The sequence below is a fragment of the Ochlerotatus camptorhynchus genome, unplaced genomic scaffold, assembly GCF_037179485.1.
Source record: "Ochlerotatus camptorhynchus isolate MF236.1 unplaced genomic scaffold, CSIRO-AGI_Acam_v1.1 ptg000251l, whole genome shotgun sequence".
NCBI classification, from domain to species: domain Eukaryota; kingdom Metazoa; phylum Arthropoda; class Insecta; order Diptera; family Culicidae; genus Ochlerotatus; species Ochlerotatus camptorhynchus.
The window spans coordinates 3,855,000-3,876,209 of NW_027040741.1; the positions used below are offsets into that span (position 1 = coordinate 3,855,000).

The 21,210-nt window shown below is 39.5% G+C and overlaps 2 protein-coding genes across 2 annotated transcripts in view; both read left to right on the forward strand.

Annotated features, from left to right (window-relative positions):
• The window catches only part of LOC135704918 (mucin-2-like), a 418,648-nt gene that overhangs the window by 183,613 nt on the left and 213,825 nt on the right, over positions 1-21,210 (forward strand). The gene's annotated exons all lie outside the window — the stretch shown is intronic.
• On the forward strand, positions 3,239-20,221 carry LOC135704914 (uncharacterized). Its single transcript, XM_065226453.1, has 4 exons — positions 3,239-3,988; positions 17,552-17,680; positions 18,964-19,216; positions 19,479-20,221. The coding sequence occupies exons 1-4, from the start codon at positions 3,758-3,760 to the stop codon at positions 20,219-20,221; spliced, it is 1,356 nt and encodes a 451-aa protein (XP_065082525.1). The 5' UTR covers positions 3,239-3,757.

A 21,210-nucleotide genomic window follows, 5' to 3' on the forward strand; every position in this document is an offset into this window, starting at 1 on the left:
AAAAAAAAAGATTTTTTGAAATTTCCAGAGTGGACTACCCCCTTAAATGACACTTTGAAATTGACCAAAATCGTAGAACATCAACTGTTAATACAAATCTTGAACATTTTTCTTCAATTTTTTGTCACTTACACCCTTAATGAATCCATCAATTTAATTTCTAATAGGGCATTGGTTTTGGTTCAGGTTCATCCTAGTTATAACTCGTGTGCAGGGGTTGAAACAGTTGACGTTTTTTACTACACTCGCTTCGTTGTCGTGCGCGACAGTCTGTTTGTATTCGAACACTCATGCTCTACCGTCGTCTCTTTCACACAACACGAGTGGTAGAATAACATTCGAGCTAAAAGAAAATTATCAAAATAGCTATCATATGACATGTGTGATTTCGTTGTAATTCCTCAATTTGGTGTAAATCAACCCATTTCTGATCAGAAATATTATTACTAGGACATCATTACTTGCTATTTTCAGAATTCACACAAGCACACCATCAGCAGCTCTTATTATGAGAAAAACTAAAATACATACATTCGTGACGGTCATCGGCGACAGTGTCGTATGACAGAGCCTGTCATACGACATTTTAGTTTGGTATTGTACTATGATAGCTTGCTTTGCAAGTGTCGGAGGCAAAGGCAGTCAATTATCACAGAAAATGTGTCGACTACCGTGACCGCTTACAAGACTGCTCGTGTGATCTCGACATTATAGTAAATACGAAACTCACTCATACATGTTCATCAAATTTCAATATGGCTGTCATATCGCTTAAGTTTGCTGCGTACCGAAAATCTGCAACGTTTTCAGCGGTACCATGATATAATATGTTGTTTTGATGTTGAGTTCGTGTATTCAGCTATATGTCAAACCCCTGATAAGAACATCCTTGATGAAACTATGTGGTAGAATTAGCGTGAAATCTGTTTGCATAGCTGTAGTTATGAAAAGAGATAGTCGATGAAGAGAATCGATCAATGCAGATAGGACGTTTTGAAATGTTTATCTAGAATTGGTTGAGTGTGAGAGGAAAGGAGCGCTTCTTGTTTGCTTTAAGCCTATCCAATAGAGCTAATGGCGCTGGTGTTCCCTTTGTTCCGATTTTGAAAAATACCGGGTACAGAACTGTCAAACTGCATAGTTTTTTTCTCGCTTTGACAGTTGTGTCCCTATTAGATGTAAGCAAAAGATGTTTCGACAGCGACGGCACAGCTATTCTTCTTCTATAGCTTATTAGCTCTATTGCCTATCCATATTATTGGTTTTGTTTTAGTTAAATGGGTCTAATTTTTGTTTTAATATGTCCAGTGGTGCTACATGGTTGACCATAAGAACTTTTAGAAGAAGTCTGAAGGACTTCATAAACAAGTTCAGGAGACTTCATGGCAGATCAAGCGGGTTTGCTTAAGAATATATATTGAAGTCAGGTATATTCAGGTCGGGTCAGGACTCAGGACCGCTGAACTTTTTACGTTTGCCGGAGAACTTCCAAAGGGAAGCTCCAGAAACTTAAAGTAAATGTTAAGTGCACTTCAATTGTAAGACTAAAGAGCTGCTAGAGTGAGTTCCTAAGTATTACAACAGGCATGTGCTTAGAAGATTTTATAAGTGGGTTTGAAGAACATCGGATGTTGTTCCAGAGTTTTAGTGCAGATAGGGATGACTTATGAAGAAGGTTTTGACCAAATATCTTTGTCATTCGACTTTTTGTCATACAATATATTTTCAGTATATTTTAGTATATTGGAATAGGGTCAAGCACTTGTTCTTCACTGGTTTTTATTAGTGTTGTTTGCTTGTCGAAAACCCACACATAGCTCATTATTACCCATACACGCAAAACAAATGGCATGCACATCAAATGTAAGGATCAAGTTTCCAGTATCAGTATTTTTATACAAAACCTTCACGAGATGATTTTTTAGCAGCAGTGAATTTGATGAATCAAACTTTGTTCAAAAAAATCACCTTTTAACAAATCGCATGCTCGCTTATCTCATAGGTATGTACCATGCGTTGCATTAGGTAAACATTAAATGGTAATAGCTTTTTGTACAGAATTCGCATCGATGTGAGGTTTTTGGCAAATGTTGTTCTACATAGTTTTCTCAATCTTGGAATTCTCCCGCAAATCTAGATTGGATCCAAATCTGTCAAAATTTGGCACAGTTGTTCGTGTATTGTATTGCAATTCAGGTTAAGCTTTTTTGGGAGGGGATAACCCTCCTACTAGTATCATCGTGCTTGCCACACAATGCACGAATCAATCAAGTTGAGGGCAGGCATAAAGTTCCAAATGGAACGTAATATCCATGAAGAAGAAGAAGAAGAAGAAGAAGAAGAAGAAGTTATTTTCAATATGCCGCAACATATAATTAAAGCATACAATAAATGCTTCACATAAATGTGCTCCCTATCTCTAAATAGGTGCTTGTTCTTCGCAAATGTGGTGTGCATTCCATTCAGAATCCACTAGCATAAAAACGTAGAAATTGCGCCAACAATTATCTAATATGTCATTAAACCGGCTCTTTTTCGCTCTTCCCATAACTATGAATCACATCAGAAGACCCAACAGTAGGCATAGGTATGCATATAAGCATGCCACATGCAACACCGAACAATAACGCTCATTTGCAAAAAAAAAAACCATATCAAACATACCATCTACGAAAATGGATATTTATGGGTCCGTTCGTTGTTGGTCCGTTTTTCAGCCGTCTCGTTTCAGATGTTCTTCGGTGAAACACTCCACGCTAAAACAACAATTATGCAACCTGGTAAGGGTTAAACTCCTCGCTATTTATCATCCGCACATTTGTTTGAGCCACACGGTGGTCTGCAGGTTTTAATTTGAAATGGCCACTATTATAGTTAGGCTCTCTCGGAAACTTTAGGCGTTCGCGGCAGCGACGTCCTTGGTTTGAAACTGCAGTGCATTATCACTTATTGTTTTTCATATCTGCCGGGCTGAATGGAGAGGAGGTTTTTTTTCCAGATGTATAGGATACCACGCTCTGTCTAGCACGCGACTCTTTTCATCTGAGTCCTACTAACTCAGATACGGGTGAGAGAAAAACCCGCGAACAAAAGAACTTACATCCAGGTTCATTGGCATGAGTAACACGCATCCATGGAATTATTACTTGTCATGTGGGGAAATTCAAAGCGTGTGACACATGCATTTGACCTATTAAGAAGTTTCACGTAATCATACTGCTCAGGTTGGTGAGACACGTTTAGCATATATGTAGATGAACAAACAGCTGGCCACAGTGGGTGTGAATTCGAAAATGTGTATGGTACATTATTATAACGATTAATGAGATGTTAATGAACATAAACATTCGCGTGATTGATAAACTGCTGAATACAAGCACCCTTTAATAGTGAATATTGACTTTCTCCAGCTCATGAAGAAATTTGAAACCATCTCCAGTATTTAATTGCTCTGCCATTTTTAAAGCAAAAATAAAACAGCGAAGAGATCAACATCGTAAATAGTGTGAAAAATCCAACCGACATTTTGCGGTTGACAGCGTGACGTAATGGGTGGCCTTAACCTAAAGCGTGGTGGATAGAAAGCAATGATTACCGTCGGCAGCGCCTGAAGACGTTGGGTGTGAAAGCAAATTGAAAAAAAAAAGAATTGTGAGAAAACCAGAGTAGCGTGAACTTTGACGAGACGGTTTATTAAAACACCTATTTTATACTGCTTCTGCTGGTCTGGTTTCGAGACCCATAGGACCTAGCGATAATGGCAGAAGTGAAACCATTGAATGCATCAGATAAACCGAAGGAGGTCAGTGAGCAGTCGGAAAATGCCGACTATTTCCTGCGTAATCTTTTCATTCCTGCTGATGCTGGTGGAAATTTGGGCTTGCACCTCAGTCGAACACCGTGGGATCCTTATCCTTGGGTTAGCGGAGTATTAACAGGATCGAGTGCAGAACAAGCTGGAGTACGGATTGGAGATTGTGTATTGGAGGTAAGTCGTAGGGGTTAGATAAAAATTGGCCTACACGGCGAATGAGAACGACCCAAATTTCAGTTTAGTTCACTCATAATCGCCAAAAGTGCAGGAACTCAGCGATGAGTAAAATTTGTCTCATGGTTTCCTGTGGAAAACCTAAAAAATCTGCCGGAAAATGAGTAAATTGACGAAAATTTTATTCAGACTCGGAGTAATACCAATAGACTGAGTGAATCCAATCTTTACTTTTCTTGAATTCGGGATTTTCCTCTTCAAAGTCTATGAAAAACCTGGAAAAACATGAGGCAAATTTACTCATCGCTGAGTTCCTGCACTTTTGGCGATTATGAATGAACTAAACTCAAATTTGGGTTGTTCTCATTCGCCGTGTACTAAGCACAACCCGCCCTTTGTCTTTGTTTTTCTAGTGAAATTTTTCCGCAAAATGGAATGTTTTCACTGTAGATGACTTCTAAATGTATTTACCTTTCCGTACGTACCATAAGATTTAATAAATAGGGTAAATTAAATGGATGTAATGTCGGCCTAAATGCCTCTAACTATGACCCATACATAAATTCAGCAATCGACTATATTTTCAATAACGACCAAAAATATCAATTAGAGCCGGAGATGAACCAGCGTCTGGCTGAAAATCTCCTTAATAAAGACAACCAACCCAACCATATCAATTAGTACCGTCCCAATAACGCGGTTATTTAGATAGAATTGATAAATAGCAAATTCTTAGCGATAGGCCCAATCTTAGATCCATAGACCAACATTAGAGCCATTTCCGTAAATTGTTTAAAAAGGCCTTTCAGGGCGGACACTAGCATTGGGCGATTTTGAGGCAAGAATCGATCTTAGTGAATCGATCTTAGTGAATCGATTCATTTTTTTAGAAAATAATCGATTCACTGATTTAATCAATCATTTTGATTCGATTCAGAAAAGTCCGAATAAGCTTACTTGTCGGATTGAAAACTAGTTAGAACCAAATCGACTTCGTTTAGGCATCTTGATGTCATTTGTGACAACTGTCAAATCAAGAACAACCTGTGAAAAGGGCATACAAGCTTTTGGTAAACAAACCATCTTATGCCATTTTCTCGCCACTCATATGACACCAACGCAAACTATTATCTTCATCGGGTAGGTGAAACTTTACCCTTCCCGATGATGTTGTTGGTTTGCGTGGGCGACCCTCGGTTGGTGAGAGAAGGGCCTGCAAAGGTTTGTTTACAAAAAGCTTGTATGCCCTTTTCACATGTGGCTCTTGAAATTTTTTGTTTCCGTTCCGCTTCCGCCCACATTGCGTTTGGGTTTTAATAGTCATTTTGAAATAAATAGAAATAAATTGTTTAGTACGTACGCAGTAAAAGTTGTGAGTGTAACATATATACAAGATGAGAATGTAGTTAATTACTATTTTCATTTCATTCGAATTTCACCAACCAGCGTCTGCGAGTGGTGCGCCCGTACAAAATGGCCGAATTAAAGATGCTGGAAAGGGCGCCGGCTAGGGTTCCGAAACTCTACTGGATCGTCCCTAAAAGGGAGCCAACGCCGTACCGTTCGGAAGTTCCTTAGCTTAGTCGGGCAAACTTAAAAGAAACGACCAGTGTTTTCTCGAATCTGAGAGTGGCGCATAAGCCACTGTGTTTGCAACGTATCACTTAGAGCATTCGACGGACGGTTACAGATGGTCCGAATGTAAAAGTTGGTAAGTACGGAAAGTACTTGATTCAGATATCCCAAAACTCATTCAAGAGAGATCCCAAGAAAGCTAATTGAGCCATGCGTTTTGCATTGAGCCGATATCGATTCTGAGTGGTTTCCCAATTTTAGAGAATAGCCTCTCTACCGGAACACTTGTTACCATTTTTGATAAATAGTCTCGAGCAACGGGGTATACATGGGGATATTCATTACGGATTTTCTCCCATGCTGGTCGACAGAACGTGGGAAAACAGGCTGTTGCAAGATTTTTTTTAAATTCTGCCGATATGCCTCCACGATGATCCAGTTCTGACATAGCAGAGGACTGATGAACCTGAAATATGTCATAAGAAGTGAATGTTTGTACATATGCAGATTAATAACTTTCTTTACCATTTCGTCGTGAATATCTCACAGGCCTCCGGTTGGATTTGGTGGGGGGACAGATGTGTGTATATCATCGTATACTCTTTCAGTACTATACATACTATCATGTATATCTTCTCAGACCCAGCTGAGGGTGAGCTGAAGACTCAAGGTACAGGTCAATATTAAATTGCAAATGCAAATGCACTGACATTTTTTGGATTGAAACGAAAATCGAATGAATCCAGTCGATTTTTGTCGTGTTTGGGATCTATTCAAAAAATAGACTAATCGAACCAAAATAATCGATCTTTTATGTTTCGATCCAAGATCGCTCATTGCTAGCCGACACGACCTGCTGGAAGTTGTTCCATCGGTTGCTCAACGGTTGTTGGATGGGTACAGGAACAACGAACACATTTTCGGAGTAACGAATTTACGACACGCTTATCGTGAATTGGCCAAAACTCTTGACGCATTTCAGACCTCGTTTCAGACAACGGTCTGCAGTGGAAGTTTCGGATTTGAAATCAACTAGTCGCTGTCACTGCAAGTTACGTAGATCCTGAGGAAATCGTTTAGCCAGGGCGATTCGAACAAGAACCAGTTTTGCTGACTGTATCTCTTTTTCAGTCAAATCAGCGGTACTTATGCGGTTATCTGGATGACGACAGTTGTGATAGAATCGACGACAATAGGCGACAATCCTCAATAGTGGGGTTAACGAAGAACGCAGAGTCAAGGTTAACTTTGTGGACAGTCTTACGGGTTTCTAGCTGTTCGTCGGCAAAGCTTGATTCTGTAGCCTATAAGTTTGAAGTGGTTAAGACTAGGGTTCTGATGCATGGTTATTATCGGTGTCATTCTTTAATTTTGTTGCTAAGGAATCCAATTTTGACTGACAAATGGGGCGCGCCTTTGGAGGGTGTTTCAACACTCCGAAGGGTATTAATAGCGGGGTATAAATAGAGTCGGATCCTTGCGATAAATGCGAGAATGACAACTGTAAAAATCGAATACTTCATCATTTCTCAATAGTGATGGAGTAATACGACATGCACTAAACTAAGGATACTACAATAGATCAAATAACTGGTCGCAGTGGTGTTAGGTCCCGAACAGAAGAAAAAAAACCTGATTCGGCGAAGTTTCTTCAGCCTCCTGTAGCCATAACGGTCCCTTCTTTCACAGTTGATTTTGCAGAAAATCATCTATTGCTAATACCCGAGATACCAACTCAGCAGGATTCTCCTTTCCAGCAACATGTCGCCATGGTTGATTGTACGCAAGCGTATGAATCGTCGAAACCCTGTTAGCGACGAATGTTTGCCATGAGTTGGGAGGAGCTCGTAGCCAGTGCAAGACAATGGTACTGTCCAACCAGAAGATAGAGTGTACAGTATCCAATGAGAGAGCCTTTGTCACCTTGGAGTGAAGACGAGTAGCTTCTCTAGCCGCGCAGAGTTCCAGCCTTGAAAACGTTAATCTTTTAAGTGGCGCAACGCGTGACTTCAACGAGAATAGCTTAATCCGCACGTTTCCTGCTTGATCCGTCGCCTGCACGCACAAATAAGCACCGTATGCTAACGTAGAAGCATAAGCAAAACAGTGAAATTGTAAATCGATCCTATTCGAAACAAAGGCAATTCGACTATTAGTAGTTCCGAGATTTTTCCCAAATGTGAATGGAAAGCCTTCCATTTCTTCTCGAACAGGAACAGGCTCATCCCATCCAGACTTCAGCAAAGCTAGCTCCTGCAAGATAATTTCCGCCGTAACTATTAGTTGAGCAATCAATCCCAATGGATCGAAGAGTTTGGCAATAGCAAAAAGATGCTCCTTCTATTCCAGATTTGCTCATTTTCCCCTACGTCGTAGTTGAAGCGTAATTGATCAGTCCCGGGTTCCCAGGTGATTCCCAAAGTTTTCACCTTCTCTTCCGGACTGATTTCGAAGGAAATCGGTAGATTTGTTCCTAGATGATCGGCAGGGATACCAGTCAAAACCACTGGCCGATTTGAACACCATTTTAGCAAACCAAATCCTCCTTTCCTTAGTAGAGTGCCTAGATCCTTCTGTAATTGGATAGCTCCTTCCACGCTGGATGCTCCACCAATATATTCATCCACGTAGAAATCTTTCACTAGTGAATTGGGATATTCAGCTCCTTCGTCCGCCGCCAACTGATGCAATGCGTTGATGCAATGCAAGAACGACGAAGGCTTCAACCCGTACGTTACTGTAAGTTACTCGAAGACCTTTATTACTTCATCAGCAGAGAACCTAAAGAAGATGTGCATCAGTCCAGTATCATCCTCGTGTACATCTCCGACAAGTGCTACTTCATGCTTCCGGAAACGTAGCAGCAGACATAGAAATTCATCCTGAAACGTAGGACCTTTTAAGAAGAAAGTCATTCAACGAATATCCGCTATCCGTACAAGCAGATCCGTCAAATACAACGCGTACTTTGGTAATAGTGCTGGATACCTTCAGTACAGCGTGGTGGGGTTGATAGAATAATTTTCGGTCATTCATTGCATTATCCTCCCCCCGAGGTTCGTCCTGACCAGGGTGGCCAGACCTACCGGTAGTCCTACCGATTTTCGTGATGCCTGCAGATTCACAGACGAAAGGTTAAAAACTACCGATTTTACACTTTTCCTACCGAGAATCACAGATTTTTAGTAATCTTGAAATATGTTCAATACCCATGTTTTGTTTTCCGTGTAGTCAGAATTAGCATTTAAAATATAAATATTGATTACGACACGATTAAAGCAGAATTGTATTGTTCCCCCTCCCCCTTAAGGGTTTCAAGTATCGTCTGCTATAATTTGTTCTCCGTGATGGTTTAAAGGAATAACATTTAACGTTTGCTTGAAAAATACTTACGTTTCGGTTTTACCCAACTGGGGCCGGAATCGTTTGAACTAATGTGGAAAGGGGAGGGTAAATCCCATCTACCAGGTAGAGGAGTCCTGCCGCAGTACACATCCGCAATCAACGGTGAACGCTGCAATACGTTTATGTCGTTCGTAGACCCTGGCATACCAAAGAAGACATGCCAGATCCAGAGGTCGTAAGAATCTACTGCTTCTAGTACAATTGTCGGCTTCTTCCCTTTTCCTTTGTATTACCCGGTTTAAGCTGTTGGACAATTCCTCCACTCCCAGTGACAAAAATCCAACGAACCGAGCATTCCAGGAAACCCTCTTTTACGCCCTTCGCCGAACAACCGCCTTAAGTCGTCCCTATTTGGAGCTCGCAAATAGTGTTCCGTATACGCGAACAACTTTACGGCAAAACTGTAGCATGCAATTACGAGCCGTTGACTCCGACATCCATATCAATTGCCGAATAGCTGCCGTGCATTTTGCAAAGTCGTTAATCTTATCTTGCCAGTGGCATCCGCTCGTTACACGAAATAGTAGTTTGCAGCCTGTGCACTTTCCACGATACGATACGCAAGAATAGTTCGTGATGCATCCGGAACCGTCTTCGGAATAGATTAGCATTGTAGGTTGGATTATTCGACAAATAATCCGCCACAAGACGTTCAGCTCCTTCCTGTGCCAACCTATCGATGTTTGGTCGTCTTCCGGTGCGCCTGTTTTCTTCTCGCAAATATGACGGTTCGGTTGCCATGGTCTGCGTTACAATAAACATCCGACTCACCAATTCTAGGTCGTCGTCGCTCGAATCAGAAAAACACAGCAAATAAATAGTTGTCCATATTGATCATTTCAAATCTTATACTGACGACGTTCAAATGCCTTGGTTGTCTAAATGCTCACTAATGGTACGGTCTACGGCGAGTATACTGATAACCGCGATAGCAGCGACTAGTGTGGAGAAGAGTGAATATTATCTAATATGATAGCGCCGTGCGCTGTTAAAATAAAGGCGCAAATGACAGTCCGCATCGTGCTCTCTTGCCGTGCGGATCTATTTGCTTTTTGCTGAAGGAAGTGTTACTACTACCTAAAGCTACAACAAATTTAAACAGCACTTTTCAGTGCTCAACCTGTAAAAATTTTCTATCTTGTTCAACTCTTATTCCTCTTCGATCCTTGTTTGGACCCTACCCGAGGTAATCCTTCTTGGATATCGATTTGGAAAATTCCTCTTCGATCCTTCAGATTCTTATAGTAATCTGCTTGGAAGTCGATTTGGATAAAAATTTACTGCCGCCATGGCGCCTAAACGCAAAAGAAAGGGGCAAACTCTTGACCCCCCTTCTGAAGAAATTAATTTGAGTAATCAATTTGATTTGCTCACGGATGATGAGAATGATCCATCATCCAAGAAAAATTCTAGTAAACTTTCCCGGCTTAATGCCAAGAAGGAAAAGATTCCCCCTATTGTGATAACCACTACCGATTTCCATGCTCTTCGCATGGAACTTTTGAATTTCGTGAAAGTTAAGTTTTCACTACAAATTGGACGTCGGGGTGAATGCCGTGTATTGGCTGAAACCTTGGACAGATTAAATGTCTTCTCAAGTATCTTACTGAGAAGAAACACAAATTTTTTACTTACGACACCAAAACTGAACGTGTGTTCAAGGTTGTCATGAAAGGACTGCCCAGTGGTGAATCCCTGGATCAGATCAAAGATGAACTGGCAAAATTACTTGGAGTTGTGCCACTCCAAGTAATCAAAATGAAAATGAAATCCCGTCCTGGCGATTCGCGCAACGGGATTTCTAATGATTTTTATTTAGTTCACTTCAAGTCTAGTGAACTAAACAACCTTAAGGCCTTAGAAAAAGCTAGCCTTATGCTCCATGTCCGAGTGAAGTGGGAACACTTCAGGAAGACTGGAGGAAATTTCCAAAACCTCACCCAGTGCCGTAAGTGCCAGGGATGGGGTCACGGAACTAAAAATTGCTACATGCCAGCTAAATGCATGAATTGTGGTGATTCCTCTCACGCAAAGGACGACTGTCCTGTGAAGGAAGATCCTAAGAAATTTAAATGTTCAAATTGTGGTGAAAACCACAAATCAAATTTTTGGGAATGTAAGACTCGCAAAGCGATCCTACAATCTCGTTCTAACCGTCAGGTAGGAAACGCTCAACAAATTCTACATTCGTACCCGTAGGTACAAATATCTCCCCTGCTTCAAATGTTTCATCTGTACCTACTCCCCTCGCTGCTAACAATGTTCAGCGAGTTAATGGAGCTACCTATGCTGCTATTGCAGCGGGTAGAAATCAAAATACTAACCAACGTTCTAACGGAAATTTTGACAATTTTGACTTAGGAAGCATTACTGCCCCCAAAATGGAATTTTTACAGAATTCATTAATTGACATGATTTCTGATATGCTTAAATCTAACTCCATGTTTGATGCTATTCAAACTGGAGTAAAATTTGCAAATAATATTGTCATGACTTTAAAATTCAGTAATGGATTTTAAAGCATTAAATATTGTAAATTGGAATGCTCGATCTCTTAAAGATAATGAAGACGAGCTATTTAACTTTTTGAGAGTTCATAACGTGCATATTGCCGTTATAACTGAAACGTTCCTTAAACCTGACCATAAGGTTAAGAAGGACGCAAATTACTTGATTTATAGAAATGATCGTCTTGATGGACCCTGTGGTGGCGTTGCCATCATTATTCATAGACGAATCAAACATAAAATTATTTCTTCATTTGAAACCAAAGTTTTTGAAACTTTGGGAGTTTCTGTTGAAACAAAATTTGGACAACTTACGTTTATAGCTGCCTATTTGCCATTCCAATGCGTAGGCCAGAAAAAGAATTTTCTCAAGGGTGACCTCCAGAAACTTACCCGTCATAGGTCTAAATTCTTCATTATTGGTGATTTTAATGCAAAACACCGCTCATGGAATAATGCTCAAAGTAATTCCAATGGTAATATTCTGTTTGATGATTGTTCTGCAGGTTATTACACTATTCAATATCCAAACAGCCCAACATGCTTTTCTTCTGCAAGAAATCCCTCCACTATTGATTTGGTCTTAACTGATTCATGTCAACTTTGTAGCCAATTGGTTACCCATGCTGACTTCGGTTCTGATCACCTTCCAGTAACTTTTGAAATATCCCAAGAAATAATTTGTAATCCCAACAGCTCTACTTTCAATTACCATAGAGCTGATTGGGAGCAGTATCGAACATTTATGGAATATAACTTCGATCCAAACATTCCTTTGCAAACCAAAGATGAAATTAATTATGCTCTTGAATCTCTGACTACTTCTATAGTTGAAGCAAGAGCTGCCTCAATACCAAAATGCGAGGTTAAATTCGATTCAATTATAATAGACGATGATCTTCAGCTCTTGATCCGTCTTAAAAATGTCCGTAGGAGACAATATCAAAGAACACGCGATCCTGCCATGAAAGTTATCTGGCGGGATTTGCAAAAACAAATTAAAAAGCGATTCTCTGCCCTGAGGAACAAAACTTTTGAAAATAATATTTCTAAATTAGACCCGAGTTCCAAACCCTTTTGGAAACTCACAAAAATTTTGAAAAAACCTCAAAAGCCTTCTTCTTCTTCTTCGCATTTCAAGCTTATTGCATATCGCATATTAGCTTATTGCGTGCTCTCAACTTAGTGTTCTAGATGCACTTCCACAGTTATTAATTGAGAGCTTTCGATGCCTGTACCATTTTTGCATTGATATGATTGTGTGGCAAGTCCAATCATACTTCTATGCCCAGGGAAGTCGAGAAATTTTCCAACCCGAAAAATTCCTAGACCGGACCGGGAATCGAACCCAGCCACCTCCAGCATGGTCTTGCTTTGTAGCTGCGCCTTTACCGACTGAGCTAAGGGAAGCCTCAAAAGCCTATTCCAGCGCTTAAAGAAGGTGGTAAAATTTTGATCACAAATTTGGAAAAAGCTCAGAAACTTGCTAAGCAATTCGAGAGTTCCCATAATTTCAGTTTGGGTCTTACTAGTCCTATTGAGAATCAGGTTGCTCGGGATTTTCTGAATATTTTCTCTCGGGAAAATATTTTTGATGATTCCTGGGGGACTGATTTGGACGAAGTAAGGTCTATAACTAAAAATTTTCAAAATATGAAAGCTCCAGGTGATGATGGAATTTTCTATATCCTCATCAAAAAACTCCCAGAGAGTACCTTGTCTTTCTTGGTAAAATTATTTAACAGATGTTTCCATTTGGCATACTTTCCTGATAAATGGAAAAATGCAAAAGTTGTTCCAATTTTGAAGCCGGATAAAAATCCAGCTGAAGCTTCTAGCTACCGTCCAATAAGTTTGCTTTCTTCAATAAGTAAACTTTTTGAAAAGATAATTTTGAATAGAATGATGCTTCACATCAATACGAACTCAATTTTTGCATATGAGCAGTTTGGATTTCGCCATGGGCATTCAACTACTCATCAACTCTTAAGAGTTAACAATTTAATTCGTTCAAACAAATCTGAAGGCCACTCAACTGGAGTTGCTCTTCTAGACATAGAAAAAGCATTCGACAGTGTTTGGCATGAAGGTTTGATTGCTAAATTGAAAAAGTTTAATTTTCCACTTTATATTATGAAATTAGTTCAAAATTATTTAACTGACAGAACTCTTCAAGTAAATTATCAAAATTCCAAATCTAATCGACTACCTGTTAGAGCAGGAGTTCCTCAGGGTAGCATTCTTGGGCCTATATTGTATAACATTTTCACTTCGGACCTCCCTGATTTGCCTCAGGGTTGCCACAAATCTTTGTTCGCTGATGACACAGGCATTTCCGCTAAAGGAAGAAGTCTTCGTGTTATTTGCAGCAGACTGCAGAAAAGTTTAGATATTTTCTCTTCTTATTTTCAAAAATGGAAGATTTCTCCCAACGCTTCCAAAACTCAACTTATAATATTTCCACATAAGCCTAGAGCTTCGTTTTTGAAACCTAGTAGTAGTCACATAGTCACTATGAACGGAGTTCCAATTTCCTGGTCAAACCAAGTGAAATATCTTGGATTAATACTTGACCAAAAATTAACTTTTAAAGATCACATTGAGGGCATTCAAGCCAAATGTATCAAATATATAAAATGTTTGTATCCTCTTATAAACAGGAAATCCAAACTTTGCCTGACGAATAAACTTCTAATATTTAAACAAGTTTTTAGACCGGCCATGCTTTACGCTGTACCAATATGGTCTAGTTGCTGCACTACCAGGAAAAAAGCACTTCAAAGGATTCAGAACAAAATTCTGAAAATGATTTTGAAGTTGCCTCCCTGGTACAGTACAACCGAAGTACATAGAATTTCGAATGTTGAGACTTTAGCACAAATGTCCAACAAAATAATTAATAATTTCAGGCAAAAGTCGTTGCAATCCTCAATTGCACGATTAATTCCCTTTATACTTAGATAAGATTAGTTTTAGTTTTTAGTTTTAAGATATCAATTGTTATACTGACATGCAGGTTAAAAAACCTGTTTAAAATACTGAATAGCCAAGACATGAACAATGTAAAAACACTTAGATATATATCATAACAATTAAGGCTGGTACGTTACTGCAGTAACTGGAGCACCTAGGTTAAAATGAAATGTAATTTATTTTGAATTTGGAACAAATAAAGAGTTAAAAAAAAAAAAAAAAAAGGCGCAAATGACAACGACCGTTACGGTTGCTCTTAAGACGGCCTACCGATAATTACCGATAAATGTTTTGAGAAGCTACCGATAATGAAAAAAAATAATCTGGCCACCCTGGTCCTGACGAACTTCCCTCATATGCCCTAGATCGAGATATTCCTGTATGAAAGAATTGTACTGCTTACGCATCTCTGGATTCCGTTATGACTGCTTCTCCAGCCATAAAAAAAACATGTAAGTGCCATTGATCTGGAGTCACCCAACATCGGTGCGAAGTTAACATGCTTTGGCAAGCGAACAACGTAGCGCCCCTCCTCCATTCTGGTAACTGTTTTCACGAAATGTTCTTGTTCAATGTTCCCTCAGTACAACAGTAGCCTAGAAAACGCTTGATGTTGTTCCACCTTAGTCCCTACGTTGTATGTTCCTACCGTTTCCCGCTTTTCCGCGTCCTCTTGTCTGATTCTTCGTCGTTTGCAAGTCCCCGGCAGGATGACAGATAACCTTATTTTCACGTACCCACTTGCAAACAGTAGATGTCGCCACACAACGTAAACAAAGGGTTTGTTTCACCATGTGTGGATGTCAAACAACAGGCAAGAATGCCATATGAAAAGAGCGAATTCATGAATTTCGTGGTGAAATTCAATAAATCCATACAAATTGAACCGATTGAATGAGTTTCATCTTATATCATCGAATGGCAATCAAAATACTTTGATTTCTTCAGTTCTATTTTGCTCTTGAATTTGAACAGCCTTCAGAATATTGCTTTGAACATAGTTGTGCAATGAAGGTTTACTTTCCCGTGTTTCTCCTACGGGATAAGTAAAGTAAACGGCTGAAATTGACCTTCGACAGACGAACAAACTACACCGTTGTACTATCGTTGTACTCTTTTAAGCTAGTAACTCAAATTGTACATTATGCAGTACTAGCTGCACAAGTTTGTCGGATTAGCCAGAGGATACTGTAATAAGTACGCTCTTACTTGCTGAAAACCCATTCTTTCTTTGTTCATCAACTTTTTTTCATTTTTTTGGTGACAGTCGTTCATACTTTTACTAGAGTACTGTAGTCGAAATCACCGAAAGTATTATCGCTCAATTCTCATTTGTTTCGATTAACTCGATGACAACCACATATTTTCGATTTACAAATCATATGTTTAAGCTTTTGGTTCTGTTCTGCTCAAAGACATACGAGATTACATAAAAAAAAATCATTAACTGATTATGAATTGTGCATACGACTGAATATCAAAATGACTGGACTTCCTATGTCGCTGATGTTAATTTTGACGTCGTACTTCACGTGTATCACACGCGCGTTCTGGTTTGGTGGGTGAATTTTAAACTTGCAATTCATTTACGATACATAATTTCCGCACTCGTCCTATTCAGATAACACTTCTGAAAACTTGTGAGTTTGACAGAACCACCAGAACCACACGGGAAATATACTGGAGTTGTCAAGTTGCCCCCGGGTTGGTCGTTTGTAACCTAATTTGACGATAACGCCTTTCTATAACCCTGCTTAGTTGATTTTCCAAAAGGAGTTGAGAACCGCTTCCGCCACCACTTTTGCTCAGAGGGAATCAACGAATTGTGTTTCTTTCCGCAGTCGCGCGCGATAGCTGTACTTTGAACTGAATCCTCGGAACCAATTCCCGGATTTAAAATAGTTGCTGCACAATCGCTTGCTGTTCACGAACTGCAGCTTTTCTTTCAAAGTCATCGTCGTAAATTTTCCACATCGACCCAAGTAATGGTTATCTCCACAATAGCAGCAGCTTAGAACATCTCTCTCGTTCTCTGTAGCAGCATGAGCTACCACTTTCTGGCGCCTGACCTCAGTCTTCTGTCAACCGCTCCTTGATTCGACAGCATTCTATGAAACCGCGTCTAGCACCCTTGTCCTCTTCTCCAAAAACTCCACCAAGAAGGCGAAAGTTGGATCCTCAGTTGAAGCAGCGTGGTCTTCCCAAAGTTGAAAAGTTTCGAGCGAACCCGCGATCACCATGTCGTTGTTGCAACAAAACTCTGCAAGCAGCTCGCCGTTCTCGCTCATATCTCCGAGACCATGGCGTCCCATAATGCACTCATAGTCCGAGTTGTCGGAGCCGATATTCGCATTGAAGTCGCCTGTGTAGATCTTGATATCACCTCTTGGAGTCTTATCCACGACAGCATTCAGTTGACTGTAAAAGTTCTCGTTGTCCTGCAATTCGGCAGCATCGGTTGGCGCATAACATTGGATTATGGTAATTTTCTGGCAACGATTATTCTCTCATTGATAGGTTCCTACTTGATGAGCGCAGCCTGTGCTTGGGCGCTAAGCAGAAAGCCAACTCCACTATGAGAGCTCTTTCACTTCGCAAGTCCCAGGATTTCTAGCTTCATACAGCGGGCCTCACTGGCGAGTTGTGCTAGTTTACCCTGTTGGGCTAGCGTCAGTACATTCCATGTTCCAATTCTTGTCCGTTGCTTAGCGCTAAAAGTCGTTGCCATAAAATCAGTTTGTAATCTTTCACTATAGGTTTCTATAACAATCTGAAGGTTTCGGAGATAGTTGGTGGATGGCCTAAGGTCTCCTATCCGCCGTGATGGGACTGCCATCTTTGGTATAGCTTTCGGGGAGAAGCATTTCGTATTCAGCCACATCCTCCGAAAAGGATGTAGCTCCCCCTTCCCTGTCAGCATACGACCAAAGCCGGGTCTATTTTATAACCTTTAAGTACGCGAAGTACCGGTGGTACGCATTATCCCAGTCATTTGCCAGCCAACGACAAAATATTGCAGCCTTTTAAAAGTTACTCATTTTCTTGTTGCTGATGATGTACCTACAGACGTATTTGAATTAAATTTGTTTTTGTTTTGTTTCAGGCCAATGGCGAGGATTTACTAGGTCTAAAAATTGTTGACATCGCGAAACGAGTCAGAAATGGAAAAACAAACGCAAAACCTGCACCAGGTGTTAATTTGATGCTGTGGAATTCTGGATTTGAAAAAAATGTAAGTTTGTATCTTTAATTTACTACACAGGTAATCAATTCATTTCCATCTGTATTATATAACACATTGAGCAGCTTAGTTGTCTCTTGATCAACGCCAATAAATTGAAAGTTGTTACTAACACGTATGTAGCGATTGAATTGTAGCAGTATCAACACTAGATGCCTACAGCTGTGTGTTTATTATTCTGAGATAATTACGAATGCAGGAAGTAACCGCGCGCGACTTACAAGTACCGTAATCCGGGGGCAAATTGATCACTTGGGTGAAATTGGACAAAATGTCTTGCGTTTCAGCTGTCCCGATAATAGATGAGGGAAATGGATGAAATGTCGGCCTAAATGCCCCTAATTTGGGCCAATAGATAAATTCAGCAATCGACTGAATTTTCAATAGCGACAAAAATATCCATTAGTACCGTCCCAATGACGCGTTCATTTAGATAAAATTGATAAAAGGCAGATTTTTAGCGATGGGCCCAATCTTAGAGTCATTTCCCCTATCATGAGAAATCTTGATAGTATTTCATAAAGGGATTCTAGTGATTGTTTTTATGTAGTTTTCTCAATAAGAAAGTGTTTTTCACTGCATAATTTTAAATTTTATTTTACTGGCATTCAATAGCTTACAATATCATCATTCAAACAAACAATTAAAGGGCTGCATCGAAGATTGTCATTAGGATTGGTGATTAAATTTAGTGTCACCTGAAGTTGAAATATTAAAACATTTATGAAAAAAAAAAAGATTCCAATGCCAAGAAATTCGAGGATTTTCGACAAATTTCTTATTATTTTAAAGAAATTGCTTGCATTTAGGCGCAACTGTATATTTTAAGAAATATATTTTGGAATTTTTGCTTGAAATACACTTCACACAAGGATTCTAACGTCTGATTCGGTTTCAGGTAGCACGCATTTATAAAGCACATTCATTATAACTGCATTGGGAAGCTATTTTTAGGGTTAATCAATTTCACCCCATATTGAAATTATCATATTTCTTAAAAATCATCAAAACATTCAATATTATAAGTAGTTATGTAGAACGATTGAGTCCTCAGCCCTGCTGATTTAATTAGCATTAGTTGATCAATGTCCTTTTTGTAGAAATTTATTTCGATATTTTCGATCAATTTTACCCCGGTTCACGGCACTTGTTAGTTCTCCATAAATAACAGTCATAGAAGATGTCTCCAGTAAAATGGATTGATTATTTTCATAAGTTCTATAATTTTTTTTTAAATAAACACGTTTAATGACTTGACAATAATATAATTCCAGAACCTCAATCCACAATCACTGTCACGATTTGCAAGCTGTCTTCAGAGCATAGCAGGATTGCTAGAATGTCCAGTGTGTTTAGACATCATCCGACCTCCCTCGTGGCAGTGCTGTCATGGACATCTCATATGTTCTGGATGTCGATCGAAGAGCACCAAATGTCCAATCTGCCGGGTAGTACTAGGCCGGGGACGATGCATAGTTGCTGACAAGTTATTTAATTTCCTTGTGCAAACCCTTGGGCAGCATGATGGTAATTTCCGCACAATATGTTTTACCAGTTTTCATCCTTTGAACCATTAAATTTGAAACGATGAGCTTTTTACAATGAACTGAACACACCACAATGTGTTGAGTGCATTGGATGGAAATAATGATGAAAATTTCCAACAAAAAGCGCATCACTTGATTGGATGCACTAAATTGTTCTAACAGCAGTCTGAAATATTATCCTCTCATGTTTACATATTTCTAAAAGTACAACCAATGATGTCAGTTTTACCTCTCGTTTGCAGGTGAGAAACGTCCAGCAGGTCAAAAGTCATCTAATTTACAGCAAATAAGCGCTAGACTACCGTTGCTTTCACGCGACCATCGTCTATGCAAACAGTCGTTAAAATTAAAAGCAAATACCTGTGCAACCACCAATGTCGGCCTAACAGCACATAGGATCGCAAAACTGACACCATCATCGGTCCCGCTGCTTCTCCAATATTGTTGTCCTTCCGGACAGCCGTGTGGTAAAATGAAAAATCAACATGACATATTAATTCATTTGCAGAAATCACATCAAACGAGTGTCGTTCAGTATTATGCAGCCACTGGCGACCAACTTAGTATTAATTTCAACGAATCCTGTGTAACGTGTATCGTCCTAGTACCAGAATGCACAACTGGCGAAGAGGACTATAACAAAAACAGCTCAGGGCACAAGAATAGTTTTAATGGTAATTGTGTAAATGATAGCAACAAATTGATATCAACTGCCGTCTCTGAGGAAAATGCATATTTTTTCCTTGCTAAATTTCGGTGCATTGAAGCCAGTAGCCAGGCTCTGTATTGGCTTTGGCACCTCGGAACACAGGAAGCAACAGACCGTTACGTGGTAACGGTTTCGGATTCACATAGTAAAATCAGCTGGAGTGGAAGGCCGGTATCTATGCGGCAAAACTGCAAAGAAGTTCTCAAATCAAAACAATTTGTTAAACTGGAATACGTTGCGAAGGGACTGAATGTTAGAATTGAATTAGATAACTGAATTTGCAACTGATTGGCATTTTTTTTTATCTACTCATAACTATGTTAATATAAGTTGATGACAGCCTTATTTGATAATTGGTTTCTGGGGTAAATCAGCAGATTATCAGCAAACATTTTCAAGAGTATGTTTCGATGTATAATTGATCTCAAAAGGTAAGTAAGGTTATGTGACAAATCGAGTTTGAAATCGTTTAAAATTTCGTATAGCGCCACTTAATATCGCAAACAATTATAATCTTCGTCGTAAATGCGTAAAATAGTGTAAGATACACCCCCGGGGAAAAACGACTGTCGGGAGTTTAAAACATATGTTTAACCTCTTTTTCGAGGAACTACATGATAAATCCGCAAAAATATGTTAAAAATTTATTAAAAATTTACAAAAAGTCATCTAGGCCTCCATTTCAAGGCAAAAACGCCCCTATTAATATTTTACAACAGTTCATAGTGGTCCAGAGTGGGAATTTTGCAGGGAAGTAGTCGTGGATCTTTTGTTGTAATACTTAGCGCACTGAACATAACATTTAGTTTATACAACGAAATCGTTCCTTTGGGGGCAACGACAATTTAGATAAAAATAAAATAAACTGTGTCTCTAGTCATCGTTGCATGTACAAAGGAATTTCATACAAGCACACTTTAAGTTTTCAATTCCACAAATGATTTACACTAATAATTTTAAGCCTCCACATTATTGATGTGAAAAAATGCAGTTAGTTGAAAAAATTGAACATCACATCATCGACATCACATGGTTGGATTCACGCACGCTCTCTCGTCAGGTGTTCGGCGACGATTATGAAGTTTTCCGTTGCGATAGGAATGCTGCTAATAGTCGGAAAGTTAAAGGTGGAGGTGTTTTAGTGGCTATAAATTCTAGGTTTAGAGCGAGGTTACTAGAAAAGTATGCTTGGAAATGCTTAGAGCAGGTGTGGACGTCGATTAAACTGGGCGATCGTACCTTGTTTCTCTGTGCGGTTTACTTTC

Coding starts and splice junctions, on each gene's coding strand:
- LOC135704914 (XM_065226453.1), top strand. CDS start 3,758: ATGGCAGAAGTGAAACCATTGAATGCATCAGATAAACCGAAGGAGGTC. Junction 3,989..17,551: donor TTGGAGATTGTGTATTGGAG/GTAAGTCGTAGG, acceptor GTTTTGTTTCAG/GCCAATGGCGAGGATTTACT. Junction 17,681..18,963: donor ATTCTGGATTTGAAAAAAAT/GTAAGTTTGTAT, acceptor ATATAATTCCAG/AACCTCAATCCACAATCACT.